Below are 21252 nucleotides of genomic sequence, written 5' to 3' on the forward strand. Positions count from 1 at the left end.
TAAATGCTTTATTTGCAAGTTATGAGGCTAAATGAAGGTTGTAAAACCTCAAGGCAGAATTGATGCCCCATCCTGTATTACCTGTGTGGAATGTAATCAGTACTCTCTCCACTTAATTCCGTTGCATGTCTCAGGTAGGGATGCCAGATTCAGGCCAGAAGCATTGGAATCTAGCCCAGCTCTACCCTGAACTTGCTTTGGGATCTTGGGCAAATTGCTTTGTGTCTCTGGGACTCTGTATCTTCATCTGTAGAAATGGATGATGAGGAGAAATGTTTAGTTGGCATTTGTCAATCATGTGGAGCCTTGCAGCACTTTGCATGCACTGTCCTCTTTATCCAACAAAGACTGATGGGTTTCTGCAATTCAGTGAAGTCCAATGTCAAGTAGCAGCTGATTTCGAGGGAAAGAAAGGCATTACCTGACAAGATGAGGCTTGTGCAGAAGGGGGAATGTACAGAAGAGGGGATTCTGGCATTAGAGAGCCATGGTTGTAATGTTATTCTACAGCTAAGAAGAGAAAAGGAAACTCTACACTGTGTGTGCTGCTTCTCTGTGTGTGTACTCCATCTCATATGTGTGTGTGTGCATGTGTGTGTGTGTGTGTGTGTGTGTGTGTGTGTGTGTGTATGTGTTTGTGTGGTGTGTATGTGTTGCATATATGCATGTTTGCTATATGTGTGCTGTATGTTGTGTGTGCTGTGTGTCTGTATTCTATGTGTCTGTATGCTGTGTGTTGTGAGCATAGAAACGTCTCATTTGTTCAGTGGAGCCTCTGGTTTTGCATTTATTAGTTGTCAACATAATTTCCTATATTTGTATTTCTGGTGAAACATGCTCATATGAGCCTTCATTTGCTGGTAAAATTCTTGCTTCTTGGTACTGGAATTCAAAAAAATAATATATAGTTGATTTCATTTTACCCAGTCAATTCTATACTTTTTTCCTACATCAGCAGGCTATTGGTGTATGTTTAAGATTTGTGGCTTCTTATGAGACTTAATATAGTATGTCCTATATTTAATTACTAAAACATCCAGATTCTCCTTTAAAATGGCATTCAGTGTATCCTTAAAGAGAAGCACTACAAACTTATTTATTCTTGACAATTTCAAACATGCATGCAATGTACTGTGTTCATATTTATCCCCATTACAGTCTTATATTTGTCCCTATTACACCGTCTTATCTCACTCCAGAAGGCCCCTTCTTCCTCCCACTTAGTTCCGCTCCTTCTTTCATCAGACTTTTTATTTGTAAACATCCTTATAAAAGTGATTATGTGTCTTAGAATATCATAATCTTGAATAGAAATAGATTAACTCCTTAGTACCTTTCAAAACACACTTTCTTTCCCAAATCTACATTAGCCTATGTTCTAATAACTGCTGATGATCCCTGCCTTGAGTTCAGGTTCAATTTAATCAAGTATGGAAAGCTTCCAGACACTTGGTAGAACTGAATCTCAAAGATGCCACCTCTCTTCCTACTAGAGAGGAAACCTCACCCCTTGCCTTCCGCATATTTTCTGCTGTGGTATGTATACGAGTTGTGCCACACAAAGGACTGCCGTGTTGATAACAGCATGCTAACTTCACTGGACTTGCTCTAAGAATTTCTGGAAACCACAATGTCTCTGGGGCTCTATACCTTCACCTGTAGATACAAGAAGCTGGGGGAGATTTAACTGGCATTTTGTGGGTTGCCAGACATGCTCCCAAGTTCCTCATCTGTATCATCTCATTGATTCAGCAACAATGAAGAATTCAGAGCTCACCTCTGCAGAAAGCATTGGGTACTCTTTCTTAAAGTAGCATGCCCTGGTGGCAGTCTATCACTATCCAGGAGAGAGTGTAAGCACAGGTGATGTTCATCAGCTTCAATAATCAGTGGTGACTGGTGAGAAATTCCTTAGAAGGGTTCTAGAAGGAAAGCAGTCTTATCTGATGCACTATATATCAAGGAATTCCATTACTGTTTTCTGCACACTGGACTCGGCTCTCCCACCCCTCTTCCTTTGTTATTCCACATGCTACAAATCTTAAAATCTCAGTTACAAGAGAGGGGGCATCTGTGGTCCAAATAGTGATTGATTTGCAATGGACCCTACACTTCTTGAGTTAGAATATCTTTTCAAGGTCATCAGCTGCAGAACCCAAGACTTCAAGAAACAGGGAAGTCCACATGCAAAAGATCCATGGTAGTTTGCATCTGACGGCCTTTCCTTGGAGGACAGGAGTGCACTGTGCTTTGAACTCACAGTCTGATCTCTTTGACAGGCGGTGAAATACGTTCACAGTAGACAGCATATGATTGGATCTGGAGACCCTCCAGGGAATTTCCAACTGGACATCGATATTTCAGGGTTAATCTTCTCTCACCATCCCTGTTTTAGCCGAGAGCACGTTTTGGCATCCAAGCTGGCCCAGTTGTATGACCAGTACCTTGCAAGGCAGCAAAGAAACAAGACGAAATTTCTCACAGATAAGGTACTTGTGTTTTCCATGCTTGTCGTCAATGGGTCAGCTTGTTCTGATTAATCTAGTGAGGACGCTTCTAAAATCAAATTTTTCTGTCCCTATTTCACGTGTTCTCTGTCCAGGAGAATGACACTGTCCCACCTTGAGGAAAAAGGAGGATGTCTTACTTCTTCCTGTTGCTGTGATAAAATGCCCAGACAAAAGTGACTTGAAGAAGAAAGGGTTAATTTGGCTCACAGTTCAAGATACAGTCCATCATGGTGAGGAAGTTAGGGTAGCAGGAGCCTGAGGCAACTGATCACCCCCACTATCCAGAACAGAGAGTAACAAATGCATACTGGCTAGTGCTCAGCTCTTTCTACATTGTGGCTAGTCCAGGATCTCTGCCTAAGGCATGGTGCTGCCCACAGTAGGTGGGTCTTCCCTTCCAAACTAACTCGGTCAAGAGAACCCCTCACACATATGCCTAGATGCCGACACATGATTCTAGAGCTCATCAAGTTGAAAAATTGGGCTTACAGGAGAGCATAGACAGTATGCAGTTAGGGAGCGTCAATTCTGCAGCACACATTTGCCTTAAAGAGGACATGATGACACCCATGAGGAGCAGTGCACACCATGTGGTTCACAGTTACTACCTGATGAAGTGATCTTGGATCCTGAGACTGTTGGTGCCTTGAGACTGTTGCTGTCCTTAGAGAAATTCTCATGTTTATGCAGATTTTTCCCACAGCTGTAGCACTCAAACGCAGGCCAACCACTTCAGCTAGTGCAGAGGAATGGCTACCCTTGGGATTCATTTTTAGTCTGATACTGCCCTATGGGACTTCTACTGGCAATTGTGGCTTCAGATAATTTTAGAATCCTGCCCAACCTTAAAAACCAACTGTCTGCTTAAGAGGCTCCCCTATAATACCTCCTCCGGCTTTGTGATTTCTTCATATCAAAAGACTACTATTGTGTGTTAAGAACCCAGAAAGATTATCATTGAAAGTAAAAGTGTTTCTGAGACACTCAGTAAAATTTATATTTCTAATGAGCATTCTGATTATCTGGGTCCCAGAGCAAAGATGGATAAACACTGTTCCATAGACTTCCAGATTGATAAAAACAGAGGCATCAATTCTTTGTCAGTGTTGGTTTTGGTGGCTGTGGTGAAAGTCTGGAGATGGCTGGAGCCTTGAGCCTCCACAGAAGTGATCTCACCATTCCACTCAGGATTACAGAGTTTCTAACACAAAACTTCTACCCCTATTTTGTTAAGCTTCAAGCGCTAAGAAAAGCGGTTCAGACAGGACTTAACCCAGAGAAAGCTCATCAGTCTCTTGACACAACCCAGAAAACCATCAATGAATATAAATCTGAAATTCGGTGAGTAAAGTTTTCAAGGACTCCCCTTGTTCCCTATTAGACGTGTATTTTCAGTTCATATTTCCAGACTTTTTAAAATGCACTCAATTCATGTGAATTTCTGCCAAATGAAACAATGATACTAATAATCTAACATATGAATGCAGAATTTGAAGTCTAACAATAGCAACTCAGTCGTGAAGAAAGATTAGCAGTCAGTCAAGGAAGAGGAAGGGGCTCAGAGGCCCTACCTCCCTTTACCTCTGAACTGTTGGCTATATACAGATTCTGGGAGAGGAGGGCATCACTGTCTTTGGTTGTGTACCCACAGATGAGGCCACCAGGCTCCAACAGACAGCTCCAATCCCACAGTCACACGGACGGCCCTGGTTGATCCTGGGGGCCACGAACATGATTTGTGGGGAGGGTACAGGGTGGACAGGGGAGATAGGGAGGTAAAAGGTGCAAGAATAAAAAGTGTATATATTTGAAGTTATGGAATGATAATAATTTTAAAAATTGGTCTAGCACAAAAAGGTGCCCACCAGCTGGAATCCAGAGTTTCAGGGGTGTGTACTCTCGAGAGCCACATGCCTTTTCACAGAGAGACACATGCCAGGATGTGTGCAGCATCATTCATAAAAGTGAGACTTAGAAATAACCAATGCTACCAGGATCACATCTGTGCAGAGGCAGACATCTGTTCCACAGTTTAAGATGGATGAGCCTGATAGCATGCTCCCACATGGGTGAATCTGGAAAGCAGCGTTGAATGATAAGCCTCATGGGCTGTTTCCTGTACGATATAGCCCACAAAGCAGTAAGAACACATGAACAATACTCATTTGTCATGGGTAACACTGCAAACAGAACAGGTACACACCCTCCCTTATTCTGGGAGGGCGGGAAGGGATTTAGGGTTGGAAGTGGCAGGGGTGGGTCTTCAGTTGTAATTATTACATTTCATTGAAAAAAAACTCCTGAGTAACTTAGAGGCAATGTCAGTGGGCAGCATCATGTTCAGTATCTATACTTTTCTATTTCTTTGAGTTATTCATAAATTTAAAATTTAAAACTTAAAGCCCCATCATTGATCCTAAATAAGGAAACATAGAATATGAAATTCCTACCCCCTCAGGGAAAATCCTGGTGAGCAGTTTCTTGATGGTTCCGTGTACTGTGAGTGTTTACACATGGGTGACTGTGCGCACGTGTTTTATGGTTTGGGAGAATCCTTGCATATTCTATTCCGTCACCCACTTTTTCTATGTGCCCTGTATCTTGGTCCTTTTCCTTGCACTGCATATCTCAATCTCTGTCGTTCAAAGGCCACCATTTATTACAACAGATTTACTATAGAGTATGAAGTCTCCGGTGACAGGCGTTGCTGAGATAATATTTAAATTGTGCGATAATTAAAATCCCTAAATCTGTGTGTTAGTGTGTGGGTATTTCTACAGAACAAATTCTTAACAACAGAAAACAATAAATCATGGAGTTTCAATGTGTGTTTTTCTTTTTCCAATCTAGGCATGAATTGGAAATTCTTCTCGCAAAGTGGGAATTAGTGCAGTTTATATACTGGAAAAGAATGAAAAGTATGCTTAAAATGGAAAGTATTATTATTATTATAGTTATGTTTGGTGTTCATCGTTATATAGACAAACCTGGCCTCAAAGCTGTGGCAGTCCTCCTGCCTCAGCCTCTCAAATGCCAGAGTTACAGGCATATTCGGTCTTCTAAAATTATTTCTTATATTTAAAACATCACAGCTTCTACGTGAGGATGATTTTAGTTTTAGCATAGAGGGAGTATGAAAACAGCGATGTGCTTGAGAGAGACAGAGAAAGAGGAAGGAGAGAAAGATTAGGAAGGAAACAGTGACATGCAGAGAGAGGTAGGGGGGAAAGTTTAGGAGAGAGACAGAGAGAAGAGAAACAATCACACTTTTCCCTAGAACTGTAGATAACTCTGAAAAGCAGCTGACTTGAATGTGAGGCAGAGTCACAGACACAGCCTACTCCAGTTACTCGCAGCCATCAGAGATGAAAACTTCTGAGCATCAGCATATATGATGCAGTAAAAGGAGGGCTTCACGCCGTCTTTGAGTTTTTACTAAGAGAAACTAAACTTGTATACATGGCCTATTCTAGGATAGCTTATTGAGTGGGCCCTTTCCTTAACCTCTGAAATCAGCTTATCATCCCCCAACTCCCCTGTGGCTTCCCAAGCCGACGTCTGCTGAGCCCTGGGTTGGTACACTTGACCTGGGACAGTACCATCTGAAGCATTTTTCCATTTGACTTTTTCCCCCCACACTTGACTTTTTAAAGCAGCATTGTGACTCTGTTGCTGATCCCCTGATGTCATGTGCTGCTAAGGCAGGGATCACGGATGCCATGTGTTGCTAAGGCAGGGATCATGGATGCTATGTGTTGCTAAGGCAGAGATCACAGATGCCATGTGTTGCAGGGAGAGATTTCAACTCTCTACCGGGGCTTCACACTAGATGTGCTCCCTCTTGACAAATAAGAATTCAAGGGCTACAGGTGCCATCCGGCTAACCCTCTGTATCATAATTCCATCTATGGCCAAACTTCTGGAAAACACTCACATCCATACCATCTCCACTCGTTACTCTGCCCCTGACTCACTCACCCTGCCTCTGAGGCAGATTTTGCTGCCACCAGCCCCCGAGACCTCTACAGCTCTTTCAGCTCATGGACATTGACACTCAGCCCCACATGCATTGCCTATTTAGAAATCTCTTCTATGATGATATAGTTGCCCTTACTATCCCTGGTCCATTCTGCCTTCTCTGCCTAGCTAATGAAACTGCAAAGTGCCTCAGGTGGTGTTGTCTTAGCCCTTTAAAACCTGCGTTCTCTCCTAAAAGGCATCCTCTCCTGTGGACTCACAGAGAAGTCAGTGGCTCTGCAAGCTTCTTAGACCTGGGTACCCTGTCCACGCTGCAGACCCTGCTCACCGACATTCTACCCAGTACCCTACTCAACAATCACCCTTCTCTCTTCCTCCGCCACAGCTCTGCCACCATTTCTAACTAAATGTTCTTCTGGGATTCTTTGCCTTTTTAACTCATATGGCAATTGTTTTTGTTGTTGAGAAAAGTTTCCGGGATTTTTCTGAGAAATTATTTTGTTGGGAACTGCCCAAGGAAGTAGGAAAAAAATCTGAAGGTGTTACGTAACTCAGTAAACTAATTTGATATTTCAGTTTTTAAAAAATAAGGCAAGGGGAGTAGCAGATAATGGGATAAAGGAAGATCAGCCCTTTAACCATGACAGTCCTCTGTGGGATGGTGGCCAGGCTAGGGGCCACACACACCATATGTGTGAACTTATCTTTCCAGCTAGCCTGCAAAGTGAGTTCCGTTAGCACTCCTATTTTACAGGTGAGCGTGGGAAAGTGACGTAGCTTGTCCAGGGCTGGCTATTAGATGCCAAAGCCAGAATTCACAGCAGACTGTCACTCTCCTGCTTTCTAAGGACATCAGAGTTCCCTGAGTCTTGGCTTCCCAACAGTAGCTACCATGCCTTGCCAACCCCCTTTCCACCACCACCTGCTGAACAACGAGGCAGCTAGACTGCCTTACTTCTCTGCACTGTCTCTACAGCCCAAGTCATTCTGAGGAGAACCATCATTCCCTGACCTTCCCATAGCCAGGAGATGCTCATTTCTACAGTGTTTGGCCCTTTTGGCTACCTCAGAATGTTCTCCTAGGCAGACCCCATGTTACCAACATGTCATCACTCACCTGTATGTCCATTTTCTAAGCTAAACTGCAAACTACCTGAGCACAGAGACACTACCTCTTTTCTGGACGTGTCTGTCTCCTCTGGACTGGCACATGGCCCCTATTCAAAATTAATCCACTAGCTGATTCATGGTGTATTAGAGTGAATTGGGGGGTCTGAATTGGGCTACCATTTGTGAAGAGGGCTTAAAAAAATGTATTAGATGATTCCAAAACAAGCTAGATAACTGACATGAAGAGAAAGGCATTTTCAGCCTCTTCAGTTGAAACCAAAAGCACTTCTCATCTCATTAGCACTAAAATCCCCCAAAGCAGGCAACAGCATTGCATCATCTCTGTGCAGAACTCTTGATGTGTGTTGACACAGAGGGACCTCAGTGCTTGGCTGCCAAGTGGGATGCCAGCATTCTTAATCTATGACAGCTACTCCTGCTAGTCCCTTCCTTTCATCACTACAAAGGCAGCTGTCAGTTGGAGGAAGCCTAGTTTGAAAAAGAATTTTAAAAGATAATTTAGTTTATCAAATTCAGATTCAGCTAGAGAGATTAAATAGGCGAACTTCCAAAAAACAGATCTCATCCCATTGCCTTCCTTTTATACTTCCTTTCTCAGCTCCCAACAAAACAGTTTCTCAGAAATACTAAAAACGCTTAGCAGGAAAAAAAAAATTGCCATAGGAGTGAATTAGAGAACTGAAGAATCCCAAATTTACTTACAAACGGTGGCAGAGCTGGAGAGAGTTGATGTTAAGCATGGAGCTGGGCTGCAGTTTTGTAGCCCCGTGTGGACAGGAGGGTTGGATCTTGCAGCTGTCTACTTCAATGTGCAATCATGAAGTATTACTAACGTTTTATAAGCTAACACAACTGATACAAACACATTACTTATTACATTTCACAGGCAAACTCGAAAACTGCGTGATGCTGAACAAGAGAAAGATCGAACACTGCTTAAGACCATCATAAAGGTTTGGAAAGAGATGAAGTCACTACGAGAGTTCCAGAGATTTACGAACACACCCCTGAAGCTTGTCTTGAGAAAGTAAGACTTCCCAAATATCAGGTTAACGGGCTGTATCAGGGAAGATGTGTAGTGCATAGATACAGTTTAAAAACTACCAGCAAACAGCAGCAGCAGCCTCATAACTGCTTCCTGAGCTGAGAAAGAGCATCTCAGGCACCTGACAGTCCCCAGCCTCTCTCCAGCAGCAGTAACAGCTGTCTGAGTTTCTGTGATTGTCATTTTCCTGGCTCTGTACATAACCCCTAAGAACATACACTTTAATATTGCTTGTCTTTCACTTTTACAGAACCAATGTATAAATACAGTTACTTCTTTGTGTTTTGTGTATTTCTGCGATTGACAGTGTTTTATTGTTTTATAAAACCCTACTACAGGAGCTGAGGCTTACCTGAGAGAATGTTTGCAGATAAACATTAAGACCTGAGTTCAGATCCAAGAACTCATGACAAAAGCCAGGCATTCGTGCACAAGTTTGGAATTCTAGGCATGAGAGTGGGGATGGGGGGACAAATGGATCCCAGAAGTCCCTGGCCAGCCAGTCTAGCCAACTGATGAGAACCAAGTTCAGGAAGAGAGGCTGTCTCAACAGATAAGGCAGAGAACAATAGTGGAAGACACAAAACATCAATCTCTGGCTTCCAGATGTGTACGCATCACACACACACACACACACACACACACACACACACACACACACACACACACCACACAAAACTTCACTGTATAAACTTTCAGACTTCCTTTTAGTGTGTATGCACCTAGGTTTCCAGAAGTGTCCCTGGAAGGGAAATTGTTGAGTCCTAGGAGACACATTTCTCCACTTGACATTCTGAAGGGTAATGCTGCTTAATGCCTACACCCGTGTTCCTGTCACCAGGTTAGGGTCAAACATCTGTTGGTATAATTTCTGTTTCCCTAACTGCTTATAAGGGTGGGCCTTTTTATGAATTAGCCATATGTATGCCCTTTTTGTGAGATGCTTGAGGTTTGGTCAATTTTTAATGGTCTTAGATGCCTTATTTATATCTCCTTTACTCATTTGTAATTTATAAATTCATTTAAGGGAAAAAGTTGACCAGAAAGTAGATGAAGATGCATATGAAGCAGAGATTCAAGCTGAGATCCATGAATTGCTGGAAGAGCACACAGAAGAATACACAAAGAAGATGGAAGAGTACAGAACATCGCATCAGCAGTGGAAGGCCTGGAGGAAGGCCCAGGTTTGCACAACATCATTCCTCCTGGAGTAGGGCTGCTTAGGGAGGGCCTGAGAGGGTGAACCCCTGAAACAGGAGGAGGGAAGCTAGACCAGCAGGCCACATGGGGGTCTCCTGCTGGCTCTTCTCTGTCTCTCTCTTACTCCCTTGCTGGGGGGCAAAAGGGATTGATTGGTTAATATATTTATTCAAAAACCCACCCCAAGCCAGTGCTCTGCGCTGACGCTATATTGATAGTGCTGTTTATAATCAGTAATGTACATGCTAAATGTGTCTTTTCCATGTGTGACCACCTCGAATGGAGGGTGTTGATGTCCCTGCTGAATGTTCTACAGATGTTGCCTCATTTCAGAAGCCCTGGGGTGGGAGGTGTTCTGGGCTTGTCTCCACTTGGTGAGAGAGCTAAGGCACAGGGAAGTGCTGGTGGAGATGGGCTGGGGTGGGGTGCCCTGGGGTCCCTGTTCTGAGTACCACACTCCTGAAGGACAGTCCTGGAGATCATTTGGAAGCCAGGACACCTCTTACCCAACAGAGGGCCAAAAAGAAGAAAAAGAAGGGAACAGCAGAAGAGCACCCCGAGGAGGAGGAGGAGGGGGTCGAGGAGCCCTTTCCAGAGGAGGAGCTCACGAAGCCCGTCCCCCCAGAGCTCACTGACCCAGCTGTTATAGAACAGCAGGTGCGGGAGCGAGTAGCCCGCAGCAGGAGGAAGCCAGGGGAGCCCATGCTGGTCCCAGAGTTGAGTCTGGCAGGGAATGTGACCCCCAATGACCAGTGTCCCAGGTAAGCACATGTTCTGACCATACATGATATTGGAATGTCCCAGGTAAGCACATGTTCTGACCACTGATGACACTGGAGCATACTCACATGTACCCATGCACACACATCAGCATACGGTGAGGTATGTATCTGATCACACTATACCGTCTGAACAGAGGACTCGTGCCGCCACACACAGGCATGAGGGTAAACATGTGAAACTGCTTATGTATTGTGGTGGTATTGTGTTCCCCAAAATATTGTGCACCCTAATAAATTTATCTGGGGTCAGAGAACAGACAGCCACTAGATACAGAGGCTAGAAAATGGTGGCACACACGCCTTTAATCCCAAGAAGTGAGCCTTTAATCCCAGGGAGTGATGGCAAAAACAGAAAGATATATAAGGCGTGAAGACTAGAAACCAGCAGCATATGGCTGGTTAAGCTTTTAGGCTTCTAGCAGCAATTCAGCTGAGATCCATTCAGATATGAGGACTCAGAGGCTTCCAGTCTGACAGGATCAACTGAGGAATTGGCGAGGTGAGGAAGCTGTGGCTTGTTCTGGTTCTCTGATCTTCCAACATTCACCCCAATACCTGGCTCCAGGTTTGTTCTTATGAATAGGACCATTTAAGATTCCTGCTACAATGGATGCTTACTTTGGAGATTCCCTAGGGTTCTCCCACCTGTGCACCCCACTTGTCACTCAGGAGCACTCGTGGGAGAAGGACACCAATGCAAGCAGATGCCTGCTCTCTGTAGTGGCTGTCTGTACCCGTGCACCCTCCGGCTAGCACGAGCACTGAGGTGTTTCTTCATTTCTTGGTTCCAGGTCTGGATATGTCCAAACTGTGGAGACCGAAAACATTAAAACTGATACTCATTAAAACTGATTTCATGATGACAAGAGAATTTCCAGTAGGGATAATGAAACATTCTGGAAGTGTGTAGCACTGGCCATTGCACAGGAGTGTATTTAATGGCGCTAAAATGGGGATTTAAAAACAGTTAAAATGGTTGGGCACAGTGGTTCATGCCTGAAATCCCAGGACCTGGGAAATAAACAGAAGGATCAGGGATTTGAGGCCAACTACATGAACCCTGTCTCCAAAAAAAAAAAACACAGTTAAAATAACAGTTATGTTTTACATATTTAGACACAATAGCATTTCATTGATATTCTACCACCTCCAAAACCTGTATCTGTTTTTTATCTTAATATTTAACTTTTTACTTTTGTCAATGGGCTGTAATTGCTGTTGACTAGCAGTTTTTGGTAGTGTCTCTGCAAATATACACAGTACGATTAAAGGCTATGCTTGAAGAGTCTGATCTGCTTTCAACCTTCCTGGCTAAAGGGCTATTGTGCTTCAGCTCTCTCCAAGTGCCACAATACACTGTTTTGTGATTCAAAAGATCTTTAAAAGTAAGACCTTCTCTGTGAAAACATTACGGAAAAGCTCAGATCTTAGAGAAAGTGACCTCACCTAAGTGCTAAAATATGCTACTCAATTTTCTTTGTAAAACCTATTAGCTTAAACACAGGTCATTACTGGTCCTTATAGTTTAACTCCTTGTTGCTGTTTATGTGTCTGTGTGTGTATGCCACATGTGTGTGGGTGCTGTGGAGGTCAGAAGGCATCCGATGGGACCCCCTAGAGCTGGGGTTACAGGCATTATGAGCTGCCTGACCAAGGTGGGTGTTGGCCACCAAACTCAGGTCCCTGGAAGAGCAGGGCACACTCTTGCCCACTGAGCCATCTCTCCATCCTGAATTAATTCCATTGAACAGGGAGTGTGGTAATTAAGATTTTTTTTATATGCGAACATAGTCTCATTTAAGAAAATCGAGGAAGGTGTAGTATAACAGGGATTGGATTCTTGCTCTGTCATCCCCGCCCCCCATGCCCTTTTCAGTACCTGTCAATGGCTTCCCCATTAGCTCCACATCACAACATTCGATTGTAGCAAGCTCCTCAAGACCTGTCACTGTTTAGGTCCAACAGGGACTGACATGACCAACAGAGTTGCCACCGTGTCCCTTGTCGTGTTCAGTATCCACTTAATGAATCCGTGGTGATCCTTAGTAAGCTAACACTAACCACAGCTGTGAATGGCCTCATTTTGCAGGGCGGAGGTCTCAAGAAGGGAAGACGTCAGGAGGCGCTCTGTGTACTTAAAGGTGGTCTTCAACAGCAAGGAGGTGTCCAGGACTGTCAGCCGGCCACTAGGGGCAGATTTCCGAGTTCACTTTGGACAGATTTTCAATTTGCAAATATTCAACTGGCCAGAGAGCTTAATGCTTCAGGTACATCCATTAACTATAATCCCCGCCCCAAGAATTTTGTGGTCACTGAAGTTATAAGACGGTTTTAAATCATCTACAGGCCCCTTAGATATCCAATGTCTCTTCATAAAGTCAGTGAAAACAGATAGGTCACCACACTCACTGTTTGAAAAGGCTGGTAAGGTAACTGCTGGGACCAGAGAGCTCTGCAGTTGATTTTCTGAAGAAATATTTCAATATGACCATCTGGTGGGATCTGGGCATGCTTTGTTACTGTCTTCTAGACAATGTTGATAATATTAATTATGTTGATAATATTAATTATCACAATGCCCTATCCCAGGAAATTAGAGTAACTCAGAATCAGGCTGTCAACTGCTTGGTCATAAAAGGAGTGAGTATAAGATGGTCCCCCTGGCACCATAATGACACAATTCAAGGCTGGGGCAGAGCAGCACAAACACGAAGAATGTAGACAGATACCTGAGAGCACATTCCATTGGCTCTGCTACTGGCTGAGTCTCTTCTCTGGGTTCCAGGTCTATGAAACTGTTGGTCACAGTGGTACCACCTTGCTGGCTGAAGTCTTCCTGCCTATCCCCGAGACCACCCTTGTCACGGGAAGGGCCCCCATTGAAGAGGTGGAGTTCAGCAGTAGCCAGCATGTGACTCTAGACCACGAGGGAGTTGGAAGTGGTAAGCAAAGCTGATCGTTCTCAGCAGCTCATGGTTTTCACTGTCAGATTTGAATATATCTCCTTTCACTTCACAGAGGCTTATAAATTATCAACAATTAATTATAAAATTGGTATCAAAAATTCAAAAGAAGCCAAGGATAGTGGCTCACAGCTGTGACCCTAGCACTCAGGAGGCTAGGGCAGGAGGATTGCCAAAGTTTGAAGTACAGAATAAGACCCTGTCTCAAAAAGGGGGTGGGAGGCAGAAAAGGGGCCAGCAAGATGGCTCCGCAGGCAAAGGCACTTTGTGCCAAGCCTGAGGGACTGTGAGCCTAATCTCCAGGACCCACATGGTCGTTCTTTTCAGTCCTTAACACATGCTCATAAGATACATAATTCTTTGCCAAGTCACTTTTCTATGGAAACATGTATGACTGCACTACTATAAAGGATTTTGTAGTATGGATTTAATATGATCTTTGACGCCTTAATCCCACGTGTAATAGTCTTTTGTAAAGAAATAATTTGAAATGAAAATGAAGCATTGCGCATAAAAAGATATACCACAGTTATATAGATGTGTAAGTCTAAAGGTACCAACTTTAATCCTTATCTGGAGATCATTCATTAACATTCTCAATTCTAAATTCTAACACGATGTGTGATGGACCTTCTGGCCCCCTCCGTCATGTTTCTTCTTTTTAACCTACAGGATTATCTTTTTCGTTCACTGCTAGAGTTCTCCAAAGTAATCAATTCACTCTTCGGTTGTATCTAATCATCGAAATTCACCACCATTTTTGCTTTCCACTTATTGTATCTTTCAGCCCTAAAAATTACTTAGTTATTTTCTAATCATCCTGGTCAGTTCTGATTGCTTGTTACTTTCATTGGATTCTCAATCATTTCTTTTTTCATTCACCTATTCATTCCCATTTACTTTATGTAGACACATTAAAAATTCTAAATATGTTCAGTATTTTAGCACACGCCTTTCATCCCACTGCTCAGGAGGCAGAGGCAGACAGAGCTCTGTGAATTCTAGATCAGCCTGGTCTACACAGCAAATTTCAGGACAGGCAGGGCTTCATATGGAGACCCTGTTCCTCCACCTAATTTTTTTCCCAAAATATTCTCTGATCATTCTAGTAACCGATCTCCAAACTTATTGACCTAATTCTGCTGTTTTTTATTCATGGTGGCTTACTCCCTCGTTTGTCTGGTTACTTCCTAATCTTTAGTTCATATCTGAAATTTCAACTCGAGAGTTCTTTGAGGCTCCAGTTCTAAACGTCTGGAGATTCGGGCTTAGTTACAGGTGGGATAGTGACAAGCGACATGACCTCAGGATCCACGTATCCTGTCTAAATACCATCTTCCTCACTCATAAAATACACCCAGTGGTATCTCCTTCCATGTGTAAGATAAGGGTGGCACCACACAGGGCAGCGCAATTGCCTTATGTTAACAACAGGAACTGTAATTCCAGACGGTAAAGATACCATAGTGCTTTAAAAACTTTTATTTCCTTTAGTTAATTAAACGTAACTGTATAGACAGATTTTATCATTCATTTCCAACTTGTGGAGTCAACACAGTGAAGCTGTGTATATATATATAGTGCAGCCACACAGTTTAACTTTTAGTTTGCCTGTTGCTTGCCAAGTCTCCAGAAGTCTCTAATGCCTCACTTTCTTTCTTCAGAGACATTATGCAGAAAGTATTTCTTTTGTTTGTTTGTTCGTTTGTTTGTTTGAGACAGGGTCTCTCTACATAGCACTAGGTATCCTGGAACTTACTGTGTAAATCAGTCTGGCCCAGAACTCAGTGATCCAACCTGCCCTGTATGCCTGGCCAGAAAGTGTTTCTTTCTTTCTTTTTTTTAAATTTTATTTATATTTCTTTATGTATTAGTGCTCTTGCATGTATACCTGCATGCCAGAAGAGGGCATCAGATCCTACCATAGATGGTTGTAAGCCACCATGTGGTTACTGGGGATTGAACTCAGGACGTCTGGAAGAGCAGCTGGTGCTCTTAACTGCTGAGCCATCTCTCCAGCCCCCAGAAAGTGTTTCTAATTAGGCTTCCTTGGCCACAACTTGAAAGAGTCCACACTCCTGCTCCCTACAGCATGCACTTTCTTTGTATCACCCCTGTTATCTTCTTCCTTGGTGCTTACTGCTCGCCAGCATGCTAAGCATTTATCTCATTCACTAGCTTCATTATCCACACTCAAACATAAATATCATAAGAAACGGGGCTCATTTAAAAAAAAAAAAAAAGCTCATACCAGCTCATTTCTTTTGATTCACTTAAATTTGTTTCTTTACTGCTAAGTTCAGCCTGAAACGAAGTAGGAACTCGCCGTAAATGTCTAAAATAAATGAACAAATACCTGCTTTTGAAATACTTCTTAGAAGAATGCTATTATTTCCCTTATATGTAAAAGAGCTATGGTTCAGAGAAGCTAAGTAATTTTTCAGAGTTCTCACAGCTGTAAAATGGCAGAACCAGGAGAGTGCACACCGATGGTCTTAAGGATAGCACACCGTGGAAACTCTACTATCGGCTGCTAGAGAGCCTGATTCTGGGTGGCTTCATCTGAAAAAGTCTAGTGGTGTGGGCTCAGATTGTGTACTAGATCCCACCACCTCTCGCCCAAGTTCCATCTCTCTGTCAACAGCACTCTTAGCAGGTCTGGGTTGTCTCCTTTCTAAACACCATCCTGTTGACCTTGATGTTCCCTTAGGAGTGCCCTTCTCCTTTGAAGCTGATGGCAGCAATCAACTGACTCTTCTGACCTCAGGGAAAGTGTCCCACAGTGTGGCGTGGGCTATTGGAGAAAATGGGATTCCTTTAATTCCTCCACTGTCACAGCAGAACATTGGATTTCGAAGGTAATGTGACTAGAATGAACTGGTGACCAGTGTCAGCATTGTTATTATAACACAGAGTAGGGAAGCTTGGGACGTCACGTCCTTTCTTTTTATTTCTAGCAGTCTGTATTTTTATTGTACTTTTACATTTTTTAAGATAAAATTTAGAATACTGATCACCTGACATATATAGGATGGCCATTGGTATCAGATACACTGAAAAAAAAACCATTTTATTTAATTGTCTCAGAGACTTTTTGTATTCTTTTCTCACCTCATGAACAGTGAGGTGTGCAGCATATGGTTATATATTTCTGTCTCACTAAAGGTTATTTGATAGTGACTAGCAGAGCTTGCTGGATTTCCTACTCTCCTGCTAGATCTTCCCCCCGTGACGTGCTGTTGGTCCAGGCAGTCTGCAGCCTGGAAACCTCTATCAGAGGCTCCCTCTGCCATCTCCCTATAGATACATCATCAGTCAGCCACCTCACCATTCGGGCCATGGTTGCCTCATCTCTGAAGTAAAAGGCCATTTAAAACCAGGAAGATGATTCAGTGGGTAAAGGTGTTTGCTGCCAAGCCTGACAATAGTTTAATCTCTGGAATCCAATTGGCAGAAGAAGAGAATGGACTCTTGAAGCTTGTCCTCCATCATCCACAGACAGGGTATATATGTGCGTGCACACGCGCACGCAGACACACACACACACACACACACACACACACACACACACACACGTGTGAGGAAAATGATGTATCTCCATCATAGAGAAGACACTTTTCCAAATGACTGCAACATATGGGAAGTCAGAATGAGTTTTGGATTGTCCCCTTCATGTCCTACGTATCCCCCATACCAACCTGCCATAAGTAAATGCAGCTCTGTGCCAAGTCAAGAATCACTTCTGATGGAGACCTGGTTGTGCCCTGCAGCTAGGCCTTTTCTGATCTTGACACTGGAATTTGGTGCTGAGGATATTCCCCTAAGCTAAAGCTTTGGCCACTCCAGAAGTAAGGCAGGGAATGAACAAGTAAAGTGTGATAAATCCCCACCTCAGCCATGCTGAGCATGAATCTCCTTTGAGTTCTGTGTCCAGAGCTACTGTCCACGTGGACTGGAGGTGAGGCAATCAGGGTTCCCTGGACCACAGGGGCTAGGATGTGAAGTGAACAGCTCTTCGCTGCATTCAGAGTTGTGGCATTGGCTCACATTGGCACTCCTTCCATTCCTAGTTCTTTATTGCCCTGTAACATATTTAATAATCAAGAAAAGGAAGTGGCTAGAGTCTCCGTAGTAAGTTTCCTCTTGTAGAAGGTAATGGCTTCTGCAGGCAGTGCTGACTCTGCTGGTCAAGCTCCTGATTGCTCTTCCTGTTTGTGTTTGTGCTGTTTTTCCAGTGCTCTGAAGAGGGCAGATGCCATCTCATCCATTGGCACATCAGGGCTGACAGACATGAAGAAGTTGGCCAAGTGGGCAGCGGAGTCCAAGCTTGACCCCAATGACCCCAACAATGGCCCTTTGATGCAGCTGATCTCGGTAACATGGCCAGAGATACCTAAATAGTTTCTAAATTCTGAGATGATATAATACCCTGCCCTTGGCATGCTTTTTTTTTTTACAGTTTTCTGTGCAGCTATTGAAGAATGCAAGAACTGCCAATCACAGTTTTAAATCTCAGTTCTGCCACTTCTCTGGCTGTGAGACACAGTTGAGCATCAATGCTCTAAGCCCTACGCTGCCCTCACAGTAGATGAGGAGGATATAAGCCAATGTACACAAACTCTTAGATGGGCACACAACCCACATACAATAAATATAATTAGCTTGTTTTGTTTCTGTTTCCGAAGCCTCTGAGAGGCCCTTAAAGAAAGGTTCTATTTCTCCACTACACAGAGAAAAAACTAACTTTAGACTCAGAGCTGTTTGCTCACAACTACACTGATAATAACCAGATCCCAGAGCACATGATCCTCTTCTTACGCTTTCAGTACTGATGGAGTATTTTATGAAATTTGTCTGCAAGCATGTGATCCTGAACACACCCAACTCATCTTTCTTGGAATCAAATACAATGGGTTTGACTGTCTTAAAACTACTGTAAACAAGTAGGTATCACCAGGCAGTGGTGGCGCACGCCTTTAAACCCAGCACTTGAGAGGCAGAGCCAGGCGGATCTCTGTGAGTTTGAGGCCAGTCTGGTCTACAGAGTGAGATCCAGGACAGACACCAAAACTACACAGAGAAACCTTGTCTTGAAAACAAAACAAAACAAAAAAAACAAGTGGGTGTCTTACAGGGTGACAGTACAATAATACATGCTCATCATCATGGCTTATCAGATAGATAATTATCAGTGTTGTGAAACTTTCATTTTCATCCCAGTTTCAAGATAAATCATTTTATTCAGTCTTTGTTCCTTACAGTGGTTCCTTCTGACATGATGCTGCTTAGTACAGAGAATAGTCCCATCAGAAAGAAGAGCCTATGCCACCTCAAGTGCAGCATAGTTCACAGAACATTTTCACGTCATGTCTTAATTACTATCCTGAAATCAGCAATAGATATACTTAACTATCACATCCTTTAATTTTTTTACCCATTAGTTTTTCCATGGAAAAAACAAAGCATGGGGGTTTCCTTCCAGTTGGGCCCTCTTTTGGGCCAAGGGTTTCCCTAGCATAAGCAGGGTCCCCTTTGCCATCCTATGGCCCCAGAAAGTGTCTGCTCATTTCCTAGCTCTTCCTAGCAGGAGGTCACAGCTGGCAAAGCACCAAGCCTAGAGGCTAGCAGTGCCTGAGGGGAACGTTGCCACTCTGCCAGCTTCTCTGTGGTGTCCAGGAGCTGTCCTTCCTGGGCCCTCGAAGCTGGCTGGCCCATGTCCATCTCTGGCTCACTCTCAATGACCAAGGCCATGAAATGCTGTTGAGACAGGAGACCATGATGACCCTGGGGACTGAATGAAGCCAGCTGACAAGGAGCCTTGATCTACACATCTGCACATGGGAATTTAAAAGTCACGCACATTGGATACACACTGAGTAATCTTATTCCCAGTAGGCACCTGACCAAGGCCCCGCAACCTGACACGAAGCTCTCCATTTTTACTTTGCATGTTTTCATAACAGGGAAGCACAGATACCAAAAGTGAAATTAACTTCTATTTTATTTTTTGGAAAAAATGATTTATGGTGATGTAAAAAAATAAAATCCACTAAGCATATACAGTAGCATCTGCTTGCCACCCTTGTTTTAATGTGACTTACCTTTCAATTTTGTTGGTCACAAACTGTTCAGCATTCCTGGAGCTCAGTCAGTGCCAGTGTCTTTGGAAAGCCTCTGCCGCTAACTGGAACTGTGTGTTTTCTTGTTCTTGGAGGTTGCTACCAGTGGAGAATCCTATGTCCCCGACTTCTTCCGACTGGAGCAGCTGCAGCAGGAATTCAACTTCGTCTCAGAAGAGGAATTAAATAGATCCAAACGGTTCCGGCTCCTCCGTCTTAGAAGCCAAGAGGTGCCAGAATTCAGGAATTATAAACAAATTCCAGTATATGACCGAGAAATTATGGAAAAGGTATTCCAGGTAAGAAACTGTCCAAAAAAGGTGGGTTGTGGTGTTGCATGCCTGTAACCCTAGCACTTGGGAGGCAGAAGCAGGCGATCTCTGTGAGTTCGAGGTCAGCCTGGTCTACAGAGTGAGATCCAGGACAGCTAGAGCTGTTACACAGAGAAACTTTGTCTCGAAATCAAGAAGAAATTGTCCAAAGAGTTTAGTGAACTGTCTGCTGTGGCATTGAGCACACTGCTGGATATGCACCTTGTCACTGTTCTCAGCAATTCTGGATCCTCTACTTCAGCACAGTTAGAATTGGGAGGTTGAAAACTATCTTCTGAGCTAATATTACTAATTATGCCTGCCTTAGTCAAGGATTCAGCTCCACTTGGGTAGGGTAAGTCTATGCTAAGCACACTCGAGGACACAGTGGCAAAGCACAGGGAAACAAGACGGGGAGGGTTTGAACAGCCAGGGCAAGAAGGAAGCCCGAGACCAGAAACAACATCTACGGGCAGAAGAGGATCAAAGGCTGGGCAGAGGACAGATCGCAGAGGCAGGTGGGACCTGGTGGCCCTTGAGGGATTATGGAGAATGGAATGTGTTGTTGGAGCAAGCCAGCAAAAGACAGACACATCTGTGTGTGAAGAGGTCAGTGGAGAGATTCTGGAAACTAGTGTGATTTTTCATGCAGGAACTATTTTTAGTTATTTGGTACTTCCCGGAATTTGTCTGAACCCCCTATTGAACCTCCTCAGCCATCAGCTGCAGTTGACTAGACAATGGAATCCCCTAAAAGTCTGAGAATAAGGATGGAGAGAGAGGTCGGTGGTTAAGACCTCATGTCCTTGCAGAGGACCTGAGTTCAGTTCCCAGCAGTCCACATGCATAACTCCCGTCTCAGGGGATCTGATATCTTCTTCTGAACTACATGAACACTGCACACATGGTGGCCATATGTACATACATGCAAACAAAATACACACATAAAATTAAATAAATCTAAAAACATAATTTTTAGGATTAAAAATAAAATTATGAGGATAGTGGGATGCATCTATGCCTCAAGTCCTCCTGGATGCTCAGGCACTCATCTATTGGGTCTGGGCTTCTGGAATAGTGGCTTCCTTCTCATTAGCAGCTAGGCTTCTCCAGTTGACCACATGATCACTAGTATCATCCAAGTATGTATCTGTGGGCTTTAGGCAATGGAGACAGAGGTGCCCTCCTCTCTTAGGTCCAAAAATCTTGAGAA

At 43.6% G+C, this 21252-nt stretch overlaps 1 protein-coding gene across 6 annotated transcripts in view; it reads left to right on the forward strand.

Moving 5' to 3' along the window:
* Cc2d2a (coiled-coil and C2 domain containing 2A) overlaps positions 1-21252 on the forward strand; it is an 83925-nt gene that overhangs the window by 34115 nt on the left and 28558 nt on the right. For all 6 annotated transcript variants that reach the window (XM_052734848.1, XM_052734847.1, XM_052734846.1 and 3 more), the window contains 10 exons: positions 2280-2489; positions 3745-3851; positions 8506-8646; positions 9692-9848; positions 10378-10625; positions 12736-12913; positions 13432-13588; positions 16320-16467; positions 17845-17983; positions 19824-20027. In XM_052734848.1, the coding sequence (XP_052590808.1) occupies positions 2280-2489; positions 3745-3851; positions 8506-8646; positions 9692-9848; positions 10378-10625; positions 12736-12913; positions 13432-13588; positions 16320-16467; positions 17845-17983; positions 19824-20027 (1689 nt within the window). The remainder of the gene's footprint in view (positions 1-2279; positions 2490-3744; positions 3852-8505; positions 8647-9691; positions 9849-10377; positions 10626-12735; positions 12914-13431; positions 13589-16319; positions 16468-17844; positions 17984-19823; positions 20028-21252) is intronic.

The sequence above is a fragment of the Peromyscus californicus genome, unplaced genomic scaffold (assembly GCF_007827085.1).
Source record: "Peromyscus californicus insignis strain IS unplaced genomic scaffold, ASM782708v3 Scaffold_13__1_contigs__length_99412109, whole genome shotgun sequence".
Taxonomy (NCBI): domain Eukaryota; kingdom Metazoa; phylum Chordata; class Mammalia; order Rodentia; family Cricetidae; genus Peromyscus; species Peromyscus californicus.